The sequence below is a fragment of the Chelonia mydas genome, chromosome 1, assembly GCF_015237465.2.
Source record: "Chelonia mydas isolate rCheMyd1 chromosome 1, rCheMyd1.pri.v2, whole genome shotgun sequence".
In the NCBI taxonomy this organism is placed as follows: Eukaryota; Metazoa; Chordata; order Testudines; family Cheloniidae; genus Chelonia; species Chelonia mydas.
This window is the reverse complement of record NC_057849.1, coordinates 115,297,764-115,312,489: the sequence shown is the minus strand read 5'-3', so window position 1 is coordinate 115,312,489 and position 14,726 is coordinate 115,297,764. Positions and strand designations below refer to the sequence as shown.

Sequence of the window (14,726 nt, the reverse complement as noted above, 5' to 3'; positions counted from 1 at the left end):
CAGGATTTTTCAGTCTTCATGTTTTCACTTTTTTTAATGCTAAGAACCAACCTTTGCACAAAATACCCCAAACTGCATGCCTTGAAGGAAATTTTTTTCACAAGTTTGGAGGATAACATGATGAAATATTTATTTGTATTGTGTTTGGGAGAGGATGCGTGCAGGAAGTTAGAAGTCCTCTTTTGAGTCTGTCACTAGAATAGAAAATACATTGCAGGGTACAGCTGTAGGGCAGCATGGAAGGACGGGGAGGAAGGGCAGCATAGATGGGCATGGTTAAGTTACTGATACAATGGAGTAGATGGATGTTGCATCTGGATGTGTCTTTACTTAGTGAGACTGTTGCCTGTTGAGCTAACAGTGAGAGATACGGCCATTCTTTAAATAGTTCACGCTTTAACGTGTCCTGATGAATAATGGTTTCTTACTAAAGCTGGGAATTCCAGACACTTTGGGCTCCAAGGCACTATTTAAAAGGGCTTATTACACAATCTGAGTTTACTGCAAATGGTTCTTATAGATCTGTTTTTTAGCAGTCTACCTTTCTCCTGCATTTTACCTTTTGCCATGCTCTATTGTATGAAACCCCAGGTCATTTAGGGCTTCACACAGTGGTCACTATGTTGCACTCCAGAGGCACTCAGAACCGGTGGCAGCAGGCATAGGACTCTGATCCTTCTGCTCCAAGAACATAGACCCCTAACACTGGAGCTAAAGGAGACTCTCCATTCTGTATTAACTGTATACAATTCTACAATATACAATGGAGCAGTTTCTGATGCCATTGGCTAGAAGATAGTGGTACACATAGACCCTAGCCAGCTCAGTGCAGTATGAGAGTGTACATGTTTGTTATCTAAAGTACCATCTTTGTGCCAGTGTAGTAAAGCCTGTCTCTGCATTTCCATTTAAACACACCTGTAATATTTTCATCGGCTGTAACTCATTTAAATTTCACTTATGGCTGACGACTGAATTACAAAAAAAAAATTAAACCAGGAACTTTAAAAACCCTATACCTGTATAATGTACAATATTTCATGATAGCTTCTAATGTGCTTCCTGGGTATCTATTTGAATGGCACCATTAGATCGTCTGACGCAGTGTATAGTACAATAGAACTGTAAACAAAGAGACCACCTAACCCAGCTTGTGTAATGTCCATTAGTTAATGTATCCCACGTTGGTGACGAGAATCTGTGGCAAAATCTCATGTGAAATTCTTTTAGCTTTGTTTACAGTTGCGTGAGTCACGATTCAAACACCCTGACACGTCCTGTTCGTTTCCTTCAAGAATATTGCTTCCTCTATTCAGACACGTTACATTAACCCTGAAGAAATTGTTTGAGCTGAAGCTGGCTTATGCCTTAAGCACTGTTCTCTATCCTGGGTTTTACAGGAGGTCACCAGAGTACAGTGAGGAAGGAGGGTTTCTACCCACAGAGGCTGCATCTACATTTGGAGCTAGGGGTTGATGCCCAGCTTGAGTAGACATACTCGCGCTAACTCTCACTGAGCTAACATGCTAAAAATAGGAGTGTAGCTACAGTATCTCGGGTAGCAGCAATGGCAGCATGGGCTGGCCACCCTGAGTACATACCATGGGGTCCAGATGGGTTTGTACTTAGGGCAGCTAGCCCATGCCACTGTTGCCCATGCTACCACAGCTACCCTACTATATTTAGCATGGGAGCTCGATGAGAGCTAGCAGAGATTGTGGCTCATGAGATGAATTTGTGGGGGAAGCCCACTGCCCTTTTCCTCCCAGGTCTCCTTCCTGCTATGCTCTATGTCCCATTCTTCCACCCCCTCCTCCCACTCTATCACCAGTTCCTGGCCTGAGCTTTTCCTTGGGTATCTTTCGATTCCCTATTTAAGATGTTCTCTTTGCCTACATCACTCAGAGCAAATGGAAATGTTGACTTTTAACGAAACTTCTCCCAACAGTTGGCTTAATGGGCATAGTCATGTAATTGTCTCTTTGGGGTTTGGTTTGGGTTTGTTTAAAGGAACTTCACTTTAAGCAATGTAAGTATATAAGTAACTGGGTCCACAATATATTTAAACACCTTTTTCGGGAAATAAATGTTTGAATGTATGTGATGGTAAAGTTTGAAAAGCATCTCCACCATGTTTGAATGAAATGTCTTGCTTGAGGATTTTAGGAGGAAAATTTAATAAAATTAAAATAATAAAAATTATTATTAGTAATTTTATTTTTAGTTTTCAAAACTGTAAATCTTTAGCTGATGTGTTTACTACTTTCATGAAAAGCTGAAAAATGAATTGCTTAGATGCTTTTATTTTGTTTTTGTGACACTCAAAAGAGTTTGAAGCAAGTTAACAAAAGCAAGTTGCAGGTCCTTAACCTGTTAGAAGGCAAAGATATATTAGATGCTCAGATACTATAGTGATGAACATTGTAGAAATGGCTGAAAACAAAGTAAATAATTCAGCAGTAATAAAAGCAATTGCTTGTCCTTACTTAGCACATTCCTAGGGATTTTACAAACGTTAATGAACAGTTGCAGCACCCCAGGGAAATAGGCTAGAATCACAAATAAGTGGAGCTAGTTGAAATTTTCCTGTATTACAAATAAGGAAAATGTTGCATATTAAGTGATTTGAGTTTAATCTTGCAGAAAGCCCGTGACAGAGCCAGAAATAGAAATCAAATCTCCTGACTTTCAGTTGTACAGTTCAACTGCTAGTCCATGGTGGTTCTCGCAAGAAATGATGTTTTTATTCAAGAGCCAAAATAGAGTTTTTGCTTGTCTCAGCATTAACAATTGGCAAAAACACCAGATTTTTAGAACAATTTACAGCTCTAAACCTAAAAGACTCTTCTTAGTTTTCTCTTTATCCTTGGTGCTCCGCTTCTGTGAATGCTTCATAGGGAATATGCCAGTTATAAATGAGTCTGTCTGTGACTACAGTGTCAGATCAGTTTACTTTGTTTAGCAGTTGTGTAAATACATGCATAGCCACATTTATGTAACTAACCTTATATGTCAGAATGGATGCATTCTGGAAGGCAGAGGAGTTTCCTGTCTCTCATGTGATTCTTTTTGTTTCTAGACCACAAAGATTTTTTTTTTGAGAAACTCCCTGTGCTTGCTTATCTTGTGGCCAGACATGAACAAAGAATCACATACTGGGGAAAATCCATCTGTATCACTTGTTACTGGTCTTCATTTGGTGAATTTTAATAAATGATGGGGAAAGAAAACCAAACCATGTGCTCTGGGAGTTGGCATGTTTTTCACTGGTTTTCTTTAGGAGACTCTTGAATGTTACCCACTTTTGCCAGATTCCATTTAATCCTCTAAGAGACATCTTGCAGCCTGGGGGTTCAGGCTGTTACGGTGGTTTTAAACCACGTGTTGCACTGTCCTGGTCTGGAGAGGACTCCAGTGTGACTTAGAGAGGTCCCCAGGGCTGTCTAAGTTACGGCAGCCTCCCTGGGCTGCCCAATGGGCTATGACGCTACCCAGGATCTCTGCAGTACCTTGGCTCCAGTCTCTACTCCAGGGCTTGCGAAAGGATTCTCTACAGGCAGCCTCCTGGCTGTGTTCACAGTGCCTGTGCCAGAGAGAATCTTCCCTTGGTCAGATTTGGGGCCCCTAGGGCTACTTTACACCACTCTAGCCCTTTTACTTGGTGTCCAGGGTCCGGCGCAGAGGTGAGGAGGCCACACCCTTAATATTTAAAGAGCCAAGCTTAGTAAAGCCTGCCATTAAGTATTCCCTCTCCTCTCCCCAAAAATGGTTAATCCCCAGTGTATTCTAACCCAATTGAAGCATCTGTCCTTTACTCAATTAGTTCAAATAGATGTGAAAAAGTAATACATATTATGAGCCATATGCTCAAGTGGCTGTTCACAGTCAACACTATTAATGTAGCAATTTGGGACCTTTTGCTGATTCATTTATACATACTACATTTATATGACTCCACTTTTTAATGGGACTTAGAGAGAATTTCATCCTGGCCCTGGATCTCTGATGCCAACTTTCCGCTTGGTGGATTTTTAATGATGAGAAATCCCTGAAAGGTAGATATTGTAACTGAACTATTTGCTGCAACTCTGACCAGTAAACTTCAAACAGGGGCACTGTATTGTGCATACATATGAAGTGGCAGGTGAAGGTTGCATCAGCAAACTTAATTCTGGCATTTCCTAACTCCTGAATGCTTAATTTTGCATCCTTAATAATAGCTTTGTAACACAGGGTTTTAAAATTTACTTTATATGTATTGTAGTGTAACGACTCATAATGTACTAAACACTTCTCAAGCACAGAGGGCACAGATCCTGTGCCAAAGAGCTGTGTTGTCGGGATGGTCTGTACCAACAACCTGAATGGTACGTGACCTCCTTCTGTAGACCCTGCTGTACCGAAGCATAATAAGGATAAGTTAAGGACAACATTACCCTTACATTTCATTACTTTTTTTTCAGTATGTTTTGGTCCTATCAAAGCAGAAAGACCATTTAAAAATGAATGTCGGTTCTAAGTTACAGTGTTTCAAATGAAATTCCTCTTCACACACTTTTTAACTCAGTGAAGTTAATTGGTCCTCTCATCACATACTCTCCCTCAACTTCCTCAAAAATCATTTTAAAAGCTTGTTCCTGGGATACCTTGTTTGCCCAAAGCAAATTTTCATGGCCAGCAATATAAATTTATGACAAAAAAGATGAAAATTAATGTTGATTAATGTATAGAATGGTAGCGACCCACACTATGGCACTGTAGTGTGTGATCTGGCTGTGCATTCGTGGTTGCTTTTGGACCTAGGATCTTCATGTCTTTTATGCTTTGCAGCATGTTTCTCCTGAGGAATCTAACTATGGTAGACAATGTAGTTTGTGGGTTCTCCTTTTTTTCATAATATGGACCCACATCATAGAGTGCCTTAGGGACCAATTCCATTGACTATAATAGACACCCACTACAACTACTCTCTCTATTCTGAGCCCTGTCAACCCCCTGTCTCTTCACAATCACACAGCTTCCCTCTCTCAAATGCTTATGTGGAGTAGTGGTATTAATGGGAAAACATTTAATTGTGTGTAACTGTTCTTCTGGTAGGTGTGGTCCATGAAAACTCCTATTGGAAGCAGAGAGCCTGCCTCCTCTCTGTTTCCAGCTGTATTTATGGGCCTGCACTTACTTCTTTACAATGAAACAGCTGGAAGCAAGGAGAAGAAGCCAGGACTAGAAGAAGCAGTAACTTGCCAGCTCTTCACAGATAATATAGCAAGTGCTGTATAGCCAAGCAGTTGTTCATTGAACATTGTGCAAGAGCCATTAATGAACTTGACTATGATGCTACCATTTCCATATTTGGTAACATGTCCTATTTAAAATAAGTTTCATTATTATTATTTTAGTTCTTTCCCATCACATGCATGGTTTCTTTCTTCTTCTATCATTCTAGCTTGAAGCTTGGGCTAGATGTGGCCATTACGAGTGTCCCTATAATATGTGTCCAAGCTGCCCTTTCTCCCAAAATCGAGATGATTACATCTCTGGTAAACAAGCATCTCCTGCTTCCTATCCTGCTTGCAGTGTTGCACCATTTGGGACACAAGTAATCTGCCAGCCAAGCTTGTGTCAACATTTAGTGAGAGGAAGAATGTGTTTTAGCAACACATGATACTCTCACTATAAGTCACCACAGCTGGATCTTAGCGTTGTTGTTAAAAACTTTTTTACATTGTACATGTAAATAAATGTAACTCAATGAGAGACTGTTTAAGACTATTCTGTGGTACAACTTCTTCCCTGTTTGAATAATTTACTAATAAAACCTGTTCTGTTTGGGTACTGAGGGATGATTAGAGTGATCGAAAAGTGCTGGTCACTTGGTACTGAAACTCTGAACATAGATGTTAATTTCATAGCCTGCTTTGCTTTTACCTCCTTTCAGACCTGGTCCCAATAGTGACGGCCATTTTCTGATGTGTGTGTAAATGATTTTCAACCACAAAACTCTTTCTCCCCACTCTCTTTTCTGGTGTCACACACATAACTGCTGCTGTATATCAGAGTTGTTTTCAGTCTCCACACACAAAGGATTGGTGCTTGCTATTGTGGAATTACAATCTTACTATTAAAAAGTGGGGCGGTTTTAACATCAAAAACAAAACCCCCCAGAACTATTTCTTTAAGTTTGTCATTTTATGTTCATGCAATAGTATCATAAGGTTATTATGAAATAATGTTTGGAGGGATTCTGGAATAGTGCTGGTGATGCTATAATCTTGTACACTCAGTATTGATCACAAACGTAAATTTAGTCAAACACAAATTAGACAGAGACAAGTTATTGGGGTCAATATAGCAATAATTGGATGAAAGTTAATGGCCTGTGATACCTAGGAGGTCAGACTAGATGACTGACTGATTCTTCTGGCTTCAAAACTCTTTAGTGTGACCGTGAAATGCTTAGCAGGATCACTTTGCTTTCACAGCAGTTTCTCATCTCATGATGGTCTTTTGGTTATCTTTTTGTTGTGATTAGCATGAAATTCTTGTTAAAACAAATGTTGCATTTTGTGGCTAGGTAAGAAGAACAAGTTGCGAGTTTACTACTTGTCCTGGTTAAGAAATAAAATCCTACATAATGATCCTGAAGTAGAAAAGAAACAGGGTTGGACAACTGTGGGCGACTTGGAAGGCTGTGTGCACTATAAAGTTGGTAAGTAGCAAATGAATTGTGACAATCTGTCAGGATAAAATTAGGTAACAGAGAAATCTTACTAAGATAGTTGCTGTTTATATTAACTGATTCCTCTTAACTTTTGTTTTGCCATGTTCTTCTTCGAGTGATGGTCCCTATCTGTATTCCACATGTGGGAAACACATGCACCCTATGTGTCTGAGTCCCGAATTTCTTGCAAGCAATGTCAATTGAAGAGCACATGTGCCGTAGCTCTCCCCATGCTCCCAACTGAGGGCATAAAGCATGGTGCAAGCTGATGCCTCTCCAGTTCCTTCTTACTGCGCATGGTCTGAGTTGAAATCTTCAGTGTCCTCAGATCCTTTATACTGCGTCATTCCTATAAAAAACTGTATCTAATTAGGTTTTTTAGTAGTTTTTATAGTGTGGTATAGCATATATAGTAAACATTTTTTTCTCTGTCTCAAGATTTCCCCCCCAAGAGATCTGGGATTATGCCCAGGGTCCTGGCATTCAAAAACTGTTTCCTGCCTTCGCTCCTTTTCTGTGAGCAGTGAACATCAAGGCTGCCTTTTGTTCCAGTGTGAGGTTCTCATTTCTGCCAAGATCAGCATGTGCTGCTCTTTTCTCCAGAACTTGTGAGGGTCGGGACCTGATACTCAAAAAACACCTCAGGGAGAAGACAATGAAACCCCAATCAGATCTGGGCCGAGCCTGCATTCTCCCCCCCCCACCACCACACACCCCAAGTACATCAGCCTCAACAAGTGGGCAGTGCCCCTCCAAGCTTGAATGGAGGGTAAGTCTGTTAAGCCTAAAGAGAAGGCTTCACAGGAGAGTAAGGGCACTCTCATAAACGTAAGGACAAATCATCTATGTCTAAGACTGTCCCAAAAAGAAGGGATCCCTCCCTGACCCCATCGAAGTAAGAAGAGCCAGTTCACACAGGTGCTGAGATCTTAGGGCACAATTAAATCTTCTCGACCAGAGAAGGAGGTTTGCCAGAGTACAGGTCTGACGGTTCAGACACCAGCACTGATGGTGAAGATGTGGGATAGACAGCTCCTGGTGCTTCTCTCCACTTTGGGAACCAAGGTGGTACTGGTGGTGCTGTGGCCCCAGAAGGAGCCAACAGCCATGTTGACCAGAGAGGCTCTGGCTTTGCCAGCTCCACCAGTTGACTCTCTTCATACTCTGGGATGGTCGGAGACGTGTCTTCCCAGAAGACAACTTTGCTCTCTCCCATCTGCAGTCACCACTCCTATTGCAGAGCTGCACATCCAGCTGGTGGAAATTCAGGAGCCTCAGCATGGCTTACTAGACATTTCCTCCCAGTCCCAGTAGTGTGGTCCTCTCCATCAACTAGGCCATTATAGATCCAGAAAAGGTGGTTTGGTGCACCCCTGCTTCTTGTGCTACCACCCTTACAAGTGCTGCAAAGTACTACTTTGTCCCGTCCAAGTGGGGAGAGCTCTTCTTCTCTCACTCTCATTCAAACTCTCTGGTGTTGCAGGTGGCTACAGAGCGGTCGAAGCAACAGTACCCACAGGCTACTCCCTCTGATAAGGGACACAAGAGACTCAACCTTCGGGAAGAAAGGTCTTCTCTTCCACCTCCCTCCAGTTCAGGATCTCTAATTATCAGCCTCTTTTGGCCAAATACGATTTTATCAATTATGCTAAATTTCTAGAGTTTAAGGACAAGCTCTCTGAGGAGGATAGAGAACACTTCCAGGCCTTAGTGAGTGAGGGCACATTTGTGGCCAGAGCTTCACTCCAAGCCATGGTGGACGTGGCAGATACTGCATCAAGGGGGATGGCTACAGTCATGAGACTGTACAGATGAGAGACTTGTGGTTGTAATCCTTGGATTTCACTGGAGAGGTGCAGAGTACATTCAAGATCTACCCGTTGATACTATCAACCTATTCCACTAGAAAATGGATGGGTCTCTCCACTCCCTCAAAGAGTCAAGAACAATTCTTTGCTCGATGGGCATTTATACTCCTGCCCCTCAAGAGGAACCATCATAGACAAGGTTATAAGGCAAAACCACCTCCTCAGCCCTTTTATCATCAGTGTCTTCAGGAGCCATCACACAAATTAGACCAATGAACCCAGCCTCTGCAACATCCACTGCCACTTTGTACACTAACCCCAGACAAAAAGTGTTTCTTTTGATGGGACTGTTGAGACCCGAGCCCCTTTTATGACGACTATATTCATTCTCCTCTTCAAATGTTTGAAGGTTGCCTTCCCCAATTTATCAAAAACCAGAGGGCCCTAAACTACAGACAAATAGTTGTCCATGAGGTTGTCCATGGTGGCTATCTAACTGAGTTTCTGAAAACTCCTTCCCACAAACCTCCTTCTCATTTCCTCTTCAGGGACCACTCTCGCTAGGAGATTTTACGACAGGATGTGAACACCCTGTTCCTCAGGGAGCCATAGAAAAGGTTCCAGCTCAACGCCATGATACGGGTTTCTATTCTCCTTGATCCCCAAGAAGAGTGGAGGATGGAGGCTGATTCTCTATCTATGTCAGTTAAATAAGTTTATCCAACAATTAAAATTCTGCACGATGTCCTGGGCATCAATAATTACCTCATTAGAAGAGAGCACAGTGTTTGTGGCTCTCAACAGCCCACAAGAGGTTCTTCAGGTTCCTCTTCGACCAGAAGCACCACCAATTCAGAGTCCTCCCCTTCAGTCTGGCGACAGCACCCAAGGTATTTACAAACTTTTTTTCTGTGCTGGCTGTTTGGATGAGAAGACAGGGATTTACAGTCTTCCCAGACCTCAGCGACTGGCTTCTCGCAGGCAGTTCCTATGAGGTAGTCCACAGGGCAACCCGGGTTCTGCTCAGCCTTTTTACCTTCCCTAAGTGTCTGCATCATTCACGAAAAATCCATGTTGACCTCCACGAGGTACGTAGACTTCATAGGGACATTAGACTCAACTACAGCAAGAACATGTCTACCTCTCGAAAGGTTTCAGGCCATGAGCACCCTTATACAGCAGGTTGTTATCAGACCCAGGGTATCAGTCAGAACTTGCCTTCCCTCTTCGGTCACATGGCTTCATGCACACATGTGACACCGTTCACCAGGCTACATCTGTGTTACCTAAAACCCTGACTTCTCTCTGTGCTAGAGGAGGGCATCATGAACGACAAGGTCACAATTCCACCCAAGGTATTAAGCTCTCTTGTGTGGCGGACAAAACTGGAGAAGATGCGGGCAGGGATCCCTTTCCTTACACCGACACCTAAGTCAAACTATTGTTACTGATGCCTCCTACTTGGGCTGGGGTGCGTGCATGGGCGATCAAATGACATAGGGCGTCTGGGCCCCGCAGGAGTCCAGAATGCACATCAACTTACTAGAACCCAGGGCAGTCTATCCAGCCTGCAATGCCTTCCTTCTACTTATCCAATACAAACATGTTCAGATAATGTTGGACAATTTGACAACAGTATTTTATATAAACAAGTAAGTGGGGGTAGGGAAGCTATTTTTTTCTTTGTGTACAGAGGCAGTCATCCTCTGGAATCAGCAACATATTTATCAGGAGTGCAAAATTCCCTAGCAGACTACCTAAGTAAACACTTTTTCATGAATCACAAATGGGAGGTTTACAGTTCGATTCTCAACAATGTCTTTGCTCAGTGTGGGATGCCGGCCTTGGACCTTTTTGCCTCACAAACGAACAGGAAATTTCTTTGGTATTACTCCAGAGCAGCCCTGGGCAAAGACTCATTGAGAGATGCCCTCCTGATGTCATGGAAGGGTTACCTGGGGTTTGCTTTACCTCCAATTCCTCTGATAGCGCAGGATTTGTGGAAGATCTGTCAAGACAGAGCTTGAGTCATCTTCATCGTGTCCAGTTGGCTGAGACAGTTCCAGTACATGGATCTGTTGAAGCTTTCAGTGCACCCACCCAAGAGCATAACACAGGGACAACGTCACACACCCCAATCCAAGGCCACTGCAACTCAGAGCCTGGTATGTGGATGAGCATCAGAGATAGAATGCTCATGGTCCAAGAAGGTGCAAAACATCCTTAACCAAAATAGAAAAAAATTCTATGAGAAGCTGTTACTCAGCTAACTGGAAGCATTTCTCCACTTGGGCTCATCAATATAATTTGTCTCTGGATTCTGTTGAAATCCCTTATATCTTAGAGTATCTACTTACTTTTAAGTCTTCTGGTCATGCGTTCAGTTTCCTGTGGGTGCATTTAGCGGCAGTCAGCGCTTTCCATCCTCTTGGTGCATAACCATACAATCTTCACACACCCTGTCACAATGAGAGTTTTAAAGGGAATTCTCAGATCCTTTCCACCAGCAGTGAAGTTTGCACCTCAGTGGGACTTAAATTTTGTTCTGTTCTCTCACTAAGGCTCCGTTTGAGCCACTGGCCATACGCTCTATGGCCACCCATGAAGGTGGGCTTTCTTATAGCTATAACATTGGCCAAAAGAGTTGGTAAGCTGGGAACATTTAGAGTGGGCCCACCATATACTACCTTCTATAAAGAAAAGGTCTCGCTTCGCCCCCACCCCAGATTCATACCCAAGATAGTTTCTGCATTTGATATGAGTCCACTTACATGTATTTTTCCCTAAAGCGTGTGCCTTGGAAGAGGCAAGAAGGCTGCATTCTCTGGATGTCCGGAAGGCTTCGGCGTTTTATCTGCCAAGAACAAAGGATGTGAGAAAGACCCTTTTTTTTTTTTTTTCCTCATAGCAGAGCAATAAAAAGGTCAACGTATATCAGCGTAGAGACTTTCAAAATGTACCTCGGGTTGTATTGTTCATGGTTACCAATTAGCTGGCATCCTCCTTTTTGCCCCTCTCCACCATCCTGGAAGGAGAAAAGGTTCATTCCACCATGGGGCAAGCTACTTCAGCTGCATCTCTGAGAGACATACCCCTACTAGAGGTCTGTAGGGCAGCTACTTGGAGCTCTTTGCATACCTTTACGAGACATTACACCTTGGTACAGTCATCAACTGCAGATATGGCTGTGGGGACAGCACTACTACAGTCAGCTATTGCTTCTGTGTCCTGGCACCCACCACCTGGTTGACTAGTACTTGTTAACCTCCCATGTGTGGAATACACATAGGGACCATCACTCGAAGAAGAAATAGAGGTTACTTACCTGTATCTGGAAGTTCTTTGAGATGTGTGGCCCTTATCTGTATTCCACCACCCATCCTCCATCCCCTCTGCCGCAGATTGGTTACACTGTGGTAAGAATGGGGAAACTGGAGTGGTGGCAGCCCACACTGCCCTTTATGCCCTCTGTTGGAGCACAAAGAGAGCTACTGAGCGTGTGTGGGCCAACGGATACTGCTTACAAGAAATTCCAGACTCAAGCACATGGTGCACCTGTGTACCCGTGTGGGGAACACAGAGAGGGACCACACACTCGAAGAACTTCCGGTTACAGATCAGTAACCTCCAGTTACACTGGAAGGAAAAAGAACGCATTTTTTATTTTTCTCTTAGAAGCTGATCGTTGTAAAAACAACAACAACAAAAAAGCATGCTAGCTTTGTAGGGGTTTATGGTAACAGGAACATATGTTTAAGTTAATGATGATGCATTGATTTCCCTTACCTCATTGCATTTCCTAATGCACTCTCAGACTGAGCCAAGTGCAATTGTGGGGTGAAGTGTCTTTCCATTAAATAGATTGTTTTTAGTGCTTCTTAAATTGCTGAGATTAATTGGGTTATAGACCCCCTCTGAACCAAAACCTGTGATGGACGGCAGAGAGTACATATAAGCCTGTTGACCTGCTGTGGGGTACCCAGAAAATATCAGTAAGTTAGTATTGCTTCTGCTGGCTCAGCTTCAAAATGAGATCTTGCCGTGATGATGCACCACTATTGCCTTGGAATGATTTTTGCTTTGTTTTCACTTTAAGGTATACTCTTTACTGCAACTAACCTGTCTTTCAAACTCCTGTCTTTTTGCTTCAAAGCCTTATCTTTTGTCAAACTGTGCTGGTCAGTCTATAGTAGCAGTTTGAGCAATTGGACTGTAATCAATCAGTCTGTCTTGTGCACACATTTGAAAAATCTACCAGTAGTGAGTAGTCAATAAATATCTCAGTAAGAAACTGCTGAACCAAAAACTTGATCCAGAAAGCAGTTTATAACTTACTTCTCCTGTGTCATACCCAAGAGTTTCATCAGCCTAATGAAGCAACCTGTTTAACAATACGTTAAGAGCTATATAAAAGGCACTCTCCAACAGTGAAGGACATGAAACTGAGAGCATTTTTTTCCAGATGAAGAGTGATTTGTTACACTCAGCTATAGTTTGACACTGAACTATACTGTGAACCATAAATATACAGTAGATCTTCTCAGGTAGTAGGAAGGCCTCTTTGACAAGTACATTTTAGTTCCCAAGAATGATGAGCTCTGGAAATAGTTGTGTTTGCAGATCTAATAACAGTGCAGTCTTGGAGCTGACCCTCTGTGGCTTTGTGCACTGAAACAGCTGGCATTGATGTCTTCCTTGTCTCTTTGATGCAGCAGGGGGTTCAGACTTAAGGGTGAGGTGGTATGGATGGATCTCAGAGATGCTTGAGGCAGTTTATGACTCTCCCAGATGATAAATTACTCTTTGGTAGCTAAGTCTGGGTATGTTCCAGAAAGCACCCTAGGCAGACACGGAAGGGCATCAAAGTTCCTTTTCACAGATAAGATGACGTTCATGCACAAAATCCCTAAGAATTCTTTCAAGATAGACAAGATTGGACAAAAGTTGTATTTTGCAGAGAGGCAGACTCAGTACAACTGGAGACTTGAAACATCCTTTTTGTAGATGAAAATGTGTCAGGTCTTCAGCACTTAAAATTCACTGCTTTTACTTCCCTGTTAAGTAAACGGAGCAAAGTTCCCGCTGAAGAACAGCTCCATCTCCCTACCGCATGCCTGGAGAAAACAAATGTAGACCCACATGGCAATAAAGAGAGTCGTGAGAAGCCATGAAAATAGTATGTATTAAAACAGTGGGATTGTTCTGCAGTACAGTCACATTGCATCAAGGCTGGATGTGAAATGTAAGGGGAAAGGATTTCTCACTACTTCAGGAAACTTTCACATCCTTTGTTACCTGGGCTAGCTGGAAAGAAGAAACATGTCAAGCTGATTGTGCATCACCCATCCACAACTGGTATCACAAAAGAGTCTAGCAGAAATAGAAATTGAGGAAGACCATAGTACTGTCCTTCAAAAACTCAGATGGAAGTGGAAAATGGAGAGTCTGCACCTCTAGTTGAATAGCCACTTCCTACTTCTCCTGGTCCTTCCCAATCCCCTATATCTTAAACAGTCTGAACAGTAGTTGCCAGCAGAGCTCTACCACAGGACCAGTTTTTGTCTTGTATCTGAATGCAGAAGAAGTTTGAGAATTCACAGATTTGCTACACGATGAAAATTTTACCTTTCCTGACACATGCAGCTTTTTTCCTCCCTAAGACTGTAATGAGACTTTGCTAGTGATGCAGCAAAATGTTTTTGTGTGTGTGGGGCTGCTTTGCAACTTCTTGGTTGGGGGAAGAGGGGGAGGGGAACATCCCTCAAAAATGTTCCATGTTTGCCTAGAAATCATTTTTTTGAAGTATTTTCTAAAGAAATTCTAACTCTTTACCAGTTTGGAGAATTTTTTCATTTTGCCCTAGCAGGGGGAGTCTAAACTATAAGGGAAGAAGAGCAGATGATGACCAGTACTTGACATGTTAGCCTCTCTTTGTGACTTTTTGGGAACATTTTCCCCTCCCCCCCCACACCCCTCTTCCTACCTTTCCATGAGGATGATTATCCCCCTATTCACCACCCATGTCCCCTACTATTCACCACCCATGTCCCCTATTTAATGTGTCCCCTACTAACACAATAATTTTAGATCTTGGAGGTAAAGGAAAGTGCTCCATTAGCAAACTTGTTGTTACTTTTGCTTTTAAAACTGGCTTTATCTTCCTTCTTTCATTTGAGTCCTTGTTGTCTTCCTCTAGT

The 14,726-nt window shown here is 42.6% G+C and overlaps 1 protein-coding gene across 8 annotated transcripts in view; it reads left to right on the top strand.

Annotated features, from left to right (window-relative positions):
- Positions 1-14,726, top strand: part of MAP4K4 (mitogen-activated protein kinase kinase kinase kinase 4) — a 245,918-nt gene that overhangs the window by 218,114 nt on the left and 13,078 nt on the right. For all 8 annotated transcript variants that reach the window (XM_037898037.2, XM_037898030.2, XM_037898046.2 and 5 more), the window contains one exon: positions 6,575-6,709. In XM_037898037.2, coding sequence (XP_037753965.1) covers positions 6,575-6,709 — 135 coding nt within the window. The remainder of the gene's footprint in view (positions 1-6,574; positions 6,710-14,726) is intronic.